The following is a 12896-nucleotide window of genomic DNA, read 5'->3' on the forward strand; positions in this document are numbered from 1 at the left end:
TTCCTCATTAGCTCGCTGTGCTCATCACTACTACGAGGTGAGGCAGCCGTGTCGACTTATTGTAGTCACAAATGAGCGACGGATCAACATCCTCAGTGTGCAAGTGGGATGGATCATTCTGCCCAGTTAACAGCGCGACAGCAGCATCCGTAGCTGTCGTCGTTGTAACTGTGGCACTGAGTGACGGCGGCGCGTTAACGCGGCGCGTACGCTCCATGCTTAGTTGTGAGGGCGTATTTGCAGACGACCTATCACCTTTGCCTCTCTAATGTGGCATGGTTTGCGCCGTGTGAGTGCACACAGGTCGCTTGAGTGACTGAGAGGACTGGAGCGGCACATAATGCAGCTCGCTGTCCCTCGTTCTATCTTGACAAATTTGCAAAATGTAAATTCGTTCTTAAAGGGGGGATGGTCCATTCCTTAAGTAAAATAATCAGACCACCACTTGGGTGTGCTTCACAATATGACCCACCCTTGTGTATACGATGGACCTGAGGGCATTCACATTAACGGGGATGGCGGCTAGCGTCATCCAAGAAACGAGGTATTAAGAGTAATACCGTCGCAATACATATCAGTGCATGTCTACAGAGATGGCATTTTTGATTGGTCAAAACAGGTTTTGTATTTAATACGATTAAAAATAAATCAGTCTGAAAACTACTTCCAAGTTGACAAGTGCACACGTGGAGACGGATTACCGCTTCCATGACGTCACTAGTGAAATTAAGGTCTCTAGCTCGTTGGGAGAGGTCGCTTAGGCGCCCCCCTCCCCCAACTACCTCACTGTACGTGAGATAAGACGGTTAACGGCCTCCTCACTGTGCTCAAAAGGTGTGTGCTAGTAGTGCTTGGTAGCTTTAAGAAGCGCCGCTTGTAAAGTTCCTACGTAACGATCTTCTATCTAGGCGCCATACATAGTTTTTATGAATATTATAAAGTCAGTAGTACTTACGCACCGCACAATCGTATCTTATAACGATTGGTGGGGTCAATTTAAACTTAAATCAAAATCAATAGGACTAATGTCTTATTGCGTTTATATTCAAAATTTGGTAATATTGGAATTATTAAGTCAAAATTAATAAAGATAATAATTTTGTACTTATTTATTTATTTCTTCTCATAGGAAATAATATTTAATATTCGGCTACAATTCATATTCGCTTTCAACTCCGTGGCAGTAGAATGTCTCACTTTATCCTGTAAAACAGTACATTCTAAAATAAGATGAAACGGTGCATCAGACATTTCCATGTTGTAATTAAAAGTGTATCCATGTTCATAGACTCAACCAAGCTGACACGAAGAGTGGCATTAGACTCGGTGAAGAAACTGGATGCTTACTAGTGCTGCTAAAGGAAATTATTTTTATGTTGTTTGCAAAAAGCAGCATAATTTTTTTTCCTCGAGCTGTTAAACATCTCCAAACTCGGAACTCCATCACATTATGTCGTCTAGTGCAGCTCGCCAGATTGTAAGTATTGTTGACGGCAATTCCATTGATCGTCAAATCTATGTAGCGCTGCCTGGACGTTGCTAGTATTCTCACTTTAATTGGCGCAAAATTATCGTTTCTCGACGTTAGTAACGGTCTCGCTTTCTTTTTGAGCGGACTTTGATCGGTTGGCGAGTAGCGTAATTAGGTAATGTAGTAGGTCGTCCAGCTGTAAGCAGAGCATTGTTAAGTTGATTTGACAGGCGGTCATGTTAGTCTTTGTAAAATTTAATGCTTGTAGCTAGAACGCGTCCGCGCCGCGCTTGGTGTGGTTTCTATTGTTTTTGTATTCCAACTCAGAGCAGCTTATAGACAACAAACGTCACATGGTCGTAAGAAGCAACGAAATGTTAGTGTGCATTGGACTCGCGACGACCACGCTTACATTAAATACTAAGGGAAAACTCCTGTCAGAATTCTTTCTGTGAAGGACAGAGCTTGCCAAGAAATTTTGACATGGGCCAAATAACAGCCGTCAGCAAAAACAAAATATTAGTAATGTATAAAATCGCCGGAAGCAATAGTACTAAATAAAAAAAATGCCGAGGGTGCTCGCTTATATATTATAAGAAGAGTTGTTACATTTGATTATTGCACGTGTCGTATCGAGCAGACGACATTCTTCACAATGTATCGACACTTCCGATTAAAATAGTGAACTTATCACGCGACATTAGAAAAAGTCCACATTTCCTAGCGTTCATATGGTACCCGTGCGATGGCACTTCCACTGACGCTCCTCTTCACACTGTCTGTCAGCCTTACAAAAGTGTATTTGCTGCACATCTTGGTGGCGTCAACAATAAGACTGTATCTGCCTTCACTAAGTCTTCGGGCTCATGGTATCGTTTCCTCTTTCGCAGCGGCCGTTCGGGCGTCAAGAGCTTAGCGAGAACGAGCGTCGACGCTTTCACTCGCTAGCCACTGATTTACTAGGCAATGCACTAAAAAAATATGAGGATTTTGCGCTAATTCGCCACCGTCAGGTTGACCGCCGCCGCTGGAAGCCAGTCAAAAGCCATGAAGACCTCACAGTATTTCGTGAGTGGCGCTCTTCCGCCATCAGACGCTCCTCGATCGCCGGAGACAAAGACCCTGTGCAATGCGCGGCCATGGCTCCCGTCTCTTCGTCTGGACCCCAACGCTTTTCAGGCTCCAGCTTCACTTCCGGTGGGTCTTTGGCGTGTTCAATCGAGACAAAGCCAGCTCTTAAGGCCATCGAGCTAGAACTTTTGAGTGGGTGGGGTCTGACAGCTACGAAGGCTCGAGATCGCAAAAAGGTTTTGAAGAATTCTTTGGTTGGTACCAGACTCGATGAAAACGACTTTGAAACATTTTTGGGTGTCGGAAAGATCATCGGCTCTCTCGACGACGTCATGTACGGGGTGGCTGCCTCAGACTGCTCGAGTATGGCAGTGAAGATTGCCAATTTGCACGAAGACGTACTGGATGGCGATATTCTCAGTTGTATAGAAGGGCCGTCACAGCGTAGCCCATTTCGATTTCTGGGTCTCAAGTGGTTGATTAAATCCATGGCGGGAGCTGCGATTAAGCACAAACTCGCGTCGACACGGGACATAGTCTATTTGGAAGCAACGGGTGTAATTACGCGCGGCGATAGCGTGAGAATTGGGTATCACATTATGCATTCGGTAGACTTGCCGGGCTGTCCAGAGCTCTACGACTCGCATGGCGTCATTCGGGCACAGTGTGAAAGTGTTTACTTGTTTGTTGAGCTTAATAGCAATACGGTCGATGTTTATTTCACATCTAATGTTGTGCCCAACGGCAAGATATCGGCGTCCACCGTAGTGCAAAGCTGTGCAACTGCACTTTTGTACTGCGGAAAGTCTGTGCAGTTCTCGCAAGATAAGAAGCTGATGTGGCAGCTGATATGCCGAAGCTCTTATCAAAATCTTAACAAGGAAAAGCCTGCGTGCTGCAGTATCTGCAACAAAACGTTTGGTCGCTTCCGTCGACAGAGTATGGAGTGTGAGCTGTGCTGGGCTGCTATATGCTCTAAGTGCTGCGTTGAACGCTTAATAAAACGAGTGGATACTACCGGTGATAAGCAGCATGTGAGCATGGTTGTTTTGACCAGTATGATTGAGCTATGCGTTTGCTGCAACGCTACAAATATGGAGTCAAGTGCATTGACTATAGCTCGAGAAGAAGTCAAGACTGGACATTTTGGCTTTATTTCAAGTGGAGGAATTCCGAAAGCTACAATGGGCATGCGAAATACGTCTAGTCTTCGTAAGCTTCACTCACCTCAAACGGACGGAAATTGTGGAGGAAGACATCGCTTCCAAAACAACAGTAGCAAGCATGTTCTGCGTTCAAGCTCAGATTCAACGCAGAAACATCTCAGTTCTCCGCAGCCAGAATCATCAAATGCATTACTGAAACGTCGATCCTGCCACGAGTTCACACCTGGCGAGCGAGACTTTCCTGCTGAGGCGTTAACGTTGGAGAGTCTTACCCACTGCCAGCGATCCGTGCATAAAGATGGCGTCGCGTGCCACATTTTCAGCAAAGAGTCTCGTGATGATCATAACAACATGGAATTGGTAAAGTATGGCTCCTCGGTGGACCTTTGCGACTTGAATGACTCGAGCGTATGTTCACTTGGCAAAGAAAGCATTAGGAAGACCACGAGCTCAAGCGACACTAGTTTTGATAGCATCCATCTCACTGGTATGTCGCCCGTACGGATGGGTATTCAGGAATTGGAGGATATTCGGCAGTCGTTCGACAGCTTTGGTGACTTGCTCGATATCCATGACGAGGATTTTGACGCTTTTGACGATGTGGACGAGACGCTTGACACGAGGGATATGGAAATTATTAAACGCACGTATCCCCTCAATAATGAATTGTGGCGACAAATTGCCGAACTTCGTGACGCCGCAGAGGACATCTATCAGTATACGAAAGAAAGCACAGCAAAGCACATAACTAGCGGCGGTTTTCTCCGGCGCCATACGCGCCTTCAGTCTTTTTAATACTAGGTAGCCTATAAGATTGTCATGGTCAACCTTATCATAAAAACAAGAGTTAGCAATTATTTTAATGTCATACAAATATATCACGAAGATGATGCTTGGGATGAAACGGCAAATACGTGGCCGATGTCTAGAAACGCTCTATTCAATTTTTGGCATTCGTTGGACTTCTTTTTGAGCGATAACGAAAATGGTGTCTCCAGACACTGCTGGCTGGCAACTGCACTATAAAAAAATTGAAGAGCTGAAACGACTGCTCTGTAGGAAAACTTATTGAATAACCTGGTAACTAGGTGCTTGCCAAGCCGTCAGCAGAAAGTTGAAAAAAATTATGACAGATTATATAGCTCTGCATCTGCATATAAATACAGTTAAAAAATTATTCGCGTGAGAATGAGCGATCGCTGAGAGGTCATACTTTTAATTGTGCATCGAGAATAACAAATTAAAAAGTGACAAACCTTTTAACGCAAACGAAGCATTGCGTACATCGTAAATTACCGATCTGACAAGCGCCAATAACTCGTCGCGCGGAAGCTCGCAACACTGCTTTATTGGCACATATTTTTTACGCGAAATGGAGGACAGTGGACATTGAATGGTGCAACGACACAAGAAATTGATAGAGCGAAGCACACGCTCTACACGCCACGGTCGTTTACACTGACCAACGTGCCAAGCCTCTTCAAACTCTATTAGCATCGATTAACAAATCTTGAATGGGAGGCCGGAAAACATTTTGGCTCTTATAAGCTAGTTCAATTACCGAAACGCAATATCGGCCAACATCGCAATATCTTCTATGACATCTAATTCTAGGTCCAGCGACATCAAATTCTGCAAGCACCTCTGCGCAGGTTTGCCTGTGCATAATTTTTCAATTAGGCTTAAAGAAGGCCATGCAATTTTTCCATGCTGCGCTTTTCGCACTTTCTGCTTCTTTTGAAATGTCATTGATTAAAAGTTGACAATATCTTGACGCATAGTGGGAATAAACTAAATACACATATAGAGCATACTCGCAGGCTGATCTGGCCGGAGGTAAGGCAAAAGGCTTTCGCCGAAAGCATCAAGCAGCAAAGAATTGGTATCGCCCATTGCGGTTGGTGGCAATGACATTGAAGCAGTGCTTTCAAATGACTTGGCCATTGAAAAGTATGTTCCAGACGCGTGCTATTATAGTGCAAAAAGTTACAAAATTAGAAATCGACAAAAATCTTTATAATAACGAAATGTACCACGAGAATTCCGAGGCAATTCTGCGCCTCGAGTCTTTCAACAAGATTGGGGTTTGATGACAAAAGTGCTGGCTCTAAGCGTCGATAGTAGCGTTCCAAGTTGGGAAAAAGCAAATTCTCCATTACAAGTGGGCCCAGAAACAGCATGCCTGACAACAAAACAAGCTCTTAGAAATTCATTTATTATATAGCGTTTTTTTAGACAGTAATGTACCATGAAGTGCACCGAATTGCGTTGTAAATGGGCACATCGGATCTGTTATGGCCTTGTGGTACGTCTTCGAAACGCGAGCTTGAATATTGGGATACTTTTCGCCGTAGCGCTTGCATATCTGAGCTACAAGCTTGGCTGCGTACTTGCGCAGCGCCCAGTGATCATCTGCAGGATTTTCACACAATTGCATACCAAGTACGCAGGTTAAGATGGCAGGAATCAACTGGTGCAGCTAAAAGTAGTTGACATTGCACATTAAGTAAAACCAGCGCCACAAAAGCCTCCTTTTCTAGTTTTACGTACGTAAAGCTCTACGTGCAGGCTCTGATTAACAAGCAAACAGCGACACGCTCGCATTAGCGAAAAGAGCAGAGACAGGTCGTGGTTACTATGCTTGACTTCCTCGTAAATAAAGCGCGAAAAGTAAGGCAGCAGCTGATGAATTCCCGGGTCTTTTGCTAGACTAGTCAGCGCCGCACGTTGCAGCTCGAAGTCATCACTTTTAATTGCCTCTGTTACTTTCGTGTAATAAAGTTGCATTTCTTCCGTCAAAACGTGCTTGATCCGTGGCTTTCTGTCAACATTATTTACAAAGGCCTCGTCTTTAATAGACGTATGGCATGTTGAGTCATCTTCCACGGACTCGTTCTCCGGAATGAGTGGTTGAATTCCGTCGACTGCCAGCCAATGGATATTTAAAACAGGCTGCAACGGAATCTGGCCTAATGGAGCGTTCAGCAGCTCGCTTAGCGCTAACTCTTCCTCCTCGGCAAAATAAAGCGTCTCGTTGTCCTTGCACGGCTTATATTTAATCGTTCCAGGGGCTGAAAATCCGTAAAGACTCTATTCAAAAAAATTACTAGATCAGGATACAATAATCTCAGGAATCATTCATTTTATATTACATGCCTCGAGATTCCTCGCCTGCAGAGCCTGGTTGACGTGCGTAGGGTCTAGTTGCGGCCGCCGCGAGTGCCGCTGAAACTTGAGCGCATCCTGTACTATTTCCCGCACTCGAAATTCAATCTCTGGAAGCAACTCGCGCACGGCTTCGTCGCTTATATCGTCGAGCCCAAGGCTCTGTGCCACGACTTGGAGCATCTCGGATCTCAGCTGACTCATGTGGCAAAAGCTGAAATTTATATATTTACTAATCAAAAAGAATAAATTCGCCTAATACTAATGTGACGATCTATCCGACTACAATTGTTTTTTAGCTCACGCCATCCAAACAAGTCAGTTGGACAGCTGCTTTAAGCCATCGTCAATGTATCATTTGAAATATTCAAATTGGTTGTGAACACTTCGCATATAAGTCTCTCCTCGTGGGTCGCCGTCAATACTCGGATAAAATAAATATTAAACTAGTCAATTCGATCTAGATAATGTTTCTACCAAGCGACAGCGGCATATGACTGTAACGGGCCAAAGTTGCCCTAATGTTTCACAGTCCCCGTTAAGTATACTTGGTGTACTTGAGGGGATGGTATTTACTTAATTAAAGTAATTCGACCCCGCACTTTTAGATTACATTTTTGTAGCTCAATTGAGTCAGGCTTCTTAAGACTGATTAATAAAACAACATATCGTCTAAAAATAGTTGTGCGGCATTGCCAGTATCTGCAATCAGATGAGAATTTGCGCTCCGACTAAGTGTTCAGCAACATCACCTGGAATGTCAAGGTCAGCAAGCTTGTCAATCTAGACAACGCTTGTGAATTATATGACGTGGCTTAATCGTATGTGCACTGTTGATTGATGCTTGTACTTTAGTTGGTGCTTTAAAGATACACACCATGTTTAAAAGCTCCACAACAATATAGAGCTGAACAATTTTTCTTATAAGAGCAGGGAGCTTGAACATTAGATGAAGTCGAATGCAATGAAATTGTTTCGACAATTCGAGCTAAAAGATGACACATATACGAAAAGAGCTATTAAAACATTTAATAAGGTTGGCTCAAAAAGCTTGTCAAAACTCAATTTTTTTATGCCTTAAAAATTGGTAATAAAAGTATAGAACGCTCATCAAAAACGAGAAAAATATCTACCTTTTGGTCAAAAGAGGAAAGGCGTGGCAAAGGTCAGTCAGTCGAAATCTTTTAATAAAAATGGAATCGCTTTACGCTCGAGATACGCCAACAGCACAGGAACGCAAACTCAAGTTGGCGGGTCGCGACTGCGTCATTGAAGACGGCCAAGTAACGCTTAAGCCGCAAGATCCTTCACATGAGGGGCAGAATACATCTGTACATTTTGATAATGCGATGGATACGTCGAACCATATTATAGCCGACGCTGACGCCAAAAACACTTCAAACACTACCGAATATTCAGCGGAGGAAACGTTCGAATTTAATTTTTCATCCTTGCCAAGAGAAGATCTCGAAGACCAGTGGCGGCAGCACAGGGAGAACTTAGAAAATTCTCGAGAGCTGAAAAAAAAGACTGAAGAAAGACGTTTGGCCGAGCTGAGTGAAGAATCGATATTAAGTGTCACGAAATCCAAAGATTCAGATAATTCTCTATCAGTCTCCCATGAAACAGCATCAGCAGTGTCAACTATCCTTTCAAATGTTGCACAGCATACGCGACAATCTAAAGTAGCTTTGAACCATCGCAAACAAAAGCCAGCAATTACGATTAATACCAGCACAGACCTTTCAAATATTGGTGCGAAACGCCCCCCTCCCACGCCTGTCTCGCCGCCAACTTTTTCTTGGGACGACATTTTGCGGGTGCAAAATCTTATCGAGAGATGTCTTCAACAATATTGGAGCAAGGTGATAAGGCTATTTTTGTTATTTGAATTGATATTCTTATTTAATCTAATCGACTTTTTAAGCAGAATGATATTTTAGTCACGTTAAAGGAGCAAGCCGACGTGGATCCAGCCTTTACAAATGTTGTGTGGCAAAAGCTTGTGGAGCAAAATCCAACTTTTTTTTGTGCATACAGAGTCCAACTGCAGCTCAAGGAACAAATTATCGCTTTTAACTACCTGGTATGATGGTCGATATTTCACGCATTCCTTAAAAGTAATAAGTTTGGCTTAATCAGGTCGGCCAACAGAAGGCCATAAAAGCAAAAGGTGGAAATCGGTTTCCATATCACAGCAATAACAATCGAGCATCGGCATCGCTCGTGCCGACACCGTATTCCTTGGCGACGACAGCTGCAACACCGGCGTTACCTTCAATCACAATGGACGCTCGAAGCCTCTTGCGGACACCAATCCGTTCTACCAAGAGAACAAAACGTTTGAGCATTTATCAGCTTGGCAATCCTTCCTTAGGTTTAAATGGCATATCTACAGGCATGATAGCTCTACCACCACCATCACCTTTACCGCTGCCGTCACCTATTAAGAATGACCTAGACACCCATGCATTTTTCTCTTAATTGGCAATTAGCAATAAGTAAAAACCGGTGTGTGACAATCACAAAAGAAAATGTTAAATTTTGGTTGTTGCAGCGCAGGAACATTGTCAAGACGAGGCCTTCACATAGAATTTGCTGAAGACCTCAAGTAGGCATTTCACTTCTTACGTCAACCATTCGTCGTTCGTCTGCGTGCCTACCAATTATGCAGCACAGGCATGTCAGAGCTTGGCTCTTCATAAGTTATATTTTAAAAGCAACGAACTGCGGTTTGTTCAAGGAAAACCAAGCGCAAGTTAATGTGATATATCTCCAAATCGGGTGCATCTAGGGCCATGGTCCCATGTTCGCGTTGAGCATAGATTCGTCTACATCGCAATCTTTAATGGAACGTCTGCAAATTACACAAACTCTTCTCGTGAACGTCATATTGGCCAGCCTTACAGGGATAATAGACTTATCTTTACTCTAGTGATAACGCTGCTGTTCTTGCGTTTAAATGTAAAACTATACTCCTCCTTGAATAAAAGCCACTGAACCTTCCTCGCATTGCATCACCGTTTCCGTGCAACAACTTAAATATTTCGTAGGATAACGTCTAACGTCAATTCTCAGTACGCCACTCATCAAGGATGCCGCGGAATTCCTTGGTGCGTCGAAGATAGAAACTTCGAGAGCTTCAGTATCGTCACGAGGTCACTTGCAAGTAATTCAAGCTACATTTCTCTCTTCATGAGTTTCCTCCTTTATGTATTCAAAGCCATTGCAAGTCGTGACGATCAGTCACTATTCGACGTCAAGTAGGCCTGCTGCTACACTTTCACAGGAACATCGTGATCTCTAGTTCGCTGACAGCAGCAGTGTCTATAGAAATACACTGTGCAACTTTTTGTTGCGAGGATGAGACTTAATTCAATGTACAAAAAGTTTCCATGCATTTTCCCTTGAATCCATGAGCATCGAAATTTATTCGCACGAGCTAATTAAATCATTGTCGTTCTTATTGCTGTTGAAGTGATACACAATACCGCCAAACTTAACGCAACATTCATGAATCTTGCGATGTATTGGCTAATGTTTTAAATGCTGGAGACCAAGAGAACGCATTGATGTGGAATGCTACGTCGTAGAGAGATATCTAAGTTTTAAATGTCTCATGCGCTCTCCGCATCGTATTGTAAGAGCGCTCCGGATGATCAATCGTGTATTTTTTCTAGCACCTCCCACTTTTCATTTCCTAGCGTCGATTTCGATTGCAGGAGAATTTGTAGTGAAAGCGAAAGTTGCGAAGATAAGGTATTTGGGCTTCACGCAATGCGTTGCTGGAATGCGTGCTCGATGACTATACTATATACATAGGCATTGCAATAAGCATTGACATCACGAAATTGTGAGAGACTTTACCATGGAAAACGAACTTAACAAAGCCAGAAAAATCAAACGGAGGATTTGTTAGCATATGCACTTACAATGACCAAGAGAAGACTTCGCACTCTTTATCCATGATGTGCACCTATTTTTTCTGTACTCGTCGTCGACATGCAGTCCACAGGACATGGATCGTTGCACACCTGTATAAAATTTTTTTAGCCGCTGGTGTCCATCAGGTGAAAAGTCTTGTATCCCTATGGCCAAATCTGTCCACCTACTGTGTAACACTAAATCCAGCTTTATTTCAGCGACATTTTAGTTGCGATATGTCTGAAAGCCGAGAGCCTTTTGGTGTTTTTGAGCGACTGGATTGACCGCAGACTTCAATTTTATTTCAAAATCTTCGGCATCATAGGACGTGTAAGAATGCTATTTTTGTCGCAAAGAGGATGGTGCCCTGCATTATGGAACGTTGTCTGCTGTTCATATAACTCAATTCGTGACGATTACTAACGCTTGAACTGCTTTTATGCGTGCACCACATAGCATTGTGCTACATCGTAGAAACGTTCATAGAAAATGAACAGAATACAAGACGATTTGCGTCCGGCGCCTTGAACGCAGATCCATCGAGCACAATTTGTCTCAAGCGATACCGCTTCGTTCTATTTCTAAGTGTATAAGGTTTGTCTCTCGCTTCTTCGATCCCGTACTCGCTGAGCCTACGCAAAGTTGCAACGGCAAGTCCATATTTTGATTAGGCTCGATCTCTTGCTGTAGCTCTGACAGTAGGTGTCAGCAGTCGTACCATCGCCAATACAACATACGGTTGAAGCGAGATGAACCAGGGTGCGTCAGAATTACCAGCATTGGCAGCGGTCAAAGTGGCATCAGCCCCCGATGCCAGAAGCGCAGCCGATGTTAATGCTCTGGACTGGAGTGAGTCAGCCGAGAATTCTCACTCTCGCGACGATGAATTCGTCTCGCTACCACAAGGCCCGTCGCTGTCGTATGAGCGGAAAATACGATTGCATAAGTACGCGGAGAATCGCGCACGCTCGTGCCTCGGACTTTTGTCGGAGACGAGTGGCGCGCTTTGGAAGATACACGACTGCAAGAACGACATCGGTGTATACAAGCCCAGCTCTGATTGGTCCGAGTCGGTCTCGGCTAAGGCTGTTGTATTTGCCAATGCAGCCTTCCCGAACGTGCTCAAGACCGTCTACGATCTCAAAACGTCTGATAAATTTAAGCTTTTTATGCGCAAGGTATTGGGCGACATCTTCCTGGATGCAGAGGTACTAGAAGATCTGAATGGTACAGGAGTATACTCGAGTGCCAATCCACCTCGAGATGCCCGCGAGATGTACAAGCAGGCTGCAATAAAGTGGTGGGCCATTAAGTCTGGCTCATTAGCTAGCAAATCCTCTGACTTCTATGTGCTGGAGGTAAGAAGCATTGCATAGTTACACAAAGCGTTATTAGGCAACGGTTAACGCATCAACTGACATGAAAGTCCATGAGATTCTGACGATGCGTGTCTATGTGCTTTATTGACAGTATATTGGCATCGAGACGTCTGGTGGAGACATTGTAGCTTGTTATTTTTTCCAGGAATCGCTGGCTGAGGTGGGTGGAATGCCGCATATTCAAGGCAACAACCTGGAGCGCTCGCAGTTTGATGCTCTTATTTGTAAATTTGAACGCACGTCGTCGCCGGATTATAAAGACGACTTTGTCACAATTTCCATTGCGTTTCAGCGGCCTCCACCCATGGTAAGCCTCTTTCGCAGCAATCCTGCCGTTGAAATGGTGATGCAGCTTGCGCGGGGTCTTCGTGATTTGCTCGAGGATCCACCTGAGCTACAAGAAATTTCTGTCGTGAAGACTTCCGCTTGGGTAAAAGACAAGTACGTTGTTTACGTATTTCGGGCACATTGCATGCTTGAAACATTTTTTTATGAAGTTGCTCTAATTTTTAATGTAGAGAACGTCGCTTTTGCGTTCTATGTAACAAGCGCTTTTCGCCTATCTTTCGCCGACGCCACCACTGTCGTACGTGCGGCGAAGTGATCTGCTGGGCGTGCAGCAGTACTATACGCGTGCCGTCGATTAGCTTTACGCACAATGACACAGGTAAACAGGTTTTGTCTCGCCACCAACCAAGTATTCGTGTGTGCAGTAAGTGC

The 12896-nt window shown here is 44.0% G+C and overlaps 3 protein-coding genes across 3 annotated transcripts; 2 read left to right on the forward strand and 1 right to left on the reverse strand.

Annotated features, from left to right (window-relative positions):
* Positions 1–2337: 2337 nt before the first annotated feature.
* CCR75_003077 (uncharacterized protein) lies at positions 2338–4503 on the forward strand (the record flags this gene model as incomplete). The annotated part of the gene is made up of 1 exon (XM_067961174.1): positions 2338–4503. One exon carries the CDS (start codon positions 2338–2340, stop codon positions 4501–4503), a length of 2166 nt encoding a protein of 721 aa, XP_067822700.1.
* A 536-nt stretch (positions 4504–5039) lies between these two features.
* On the reverse strand, positions 5040–7077 carry CCR75_003078 (uncharacterized protein; the record flags this gene model as incomplete). The annotated part of the gene is made up of 5 exons (XM_067961175.1): positions 5040–5676; positions 5742–5890; positions 5956–6187; positions 6259–6779; positions 6861–7077. The coding sequence occupies 5 exons, from the start codon at positions 7075–7077 to the stop codon at positions 5500–5502; spliced, it is 1296 nt and encodes a 431-aa protein (XP_067822696.1). The 3' UTR covers positions 5040–5499.
* A 964-nt stretch (positions 7078–8041) lies between these two features.
* Positions 8042–9357, forward strand: CCR75_003079 (uncharacterized protein; the record flags this gene model as incomplete). Its single annotated transcript, XM_067961176.1, has 3 exons — positions 8042–8738; positions 8804–8959; positions 9016–9357. The coding sequence occupies exons 1-3, from the start codon at positions 8067–8069 to the stop codon at positions 9355–9357; spliced, it is 1170 nt and encodes a 389-aa protein (XP_067822695.1). The 5' UTR covers positions 8042–8066.
* Positions 9358–12896: the final 3539 nt, after the last annotated feature.

This window comes from Bremia lactucae (genome assembly GCF_004359215.1).
Source record: "Bremia lactucae strain SF5 chromosome Unknown BlacSF5_NotPlaced_17_SHOA01000003.1_2250557bp, whole genome shotgun sequence".
In the NCBI taxonomy this organism is placed as follows: domain Eukaryota; phylum Oomycota; class Peronosporomycetes; order Peronosporales; family Peronosporaceae; genus Bremia; species Bremia lactucae.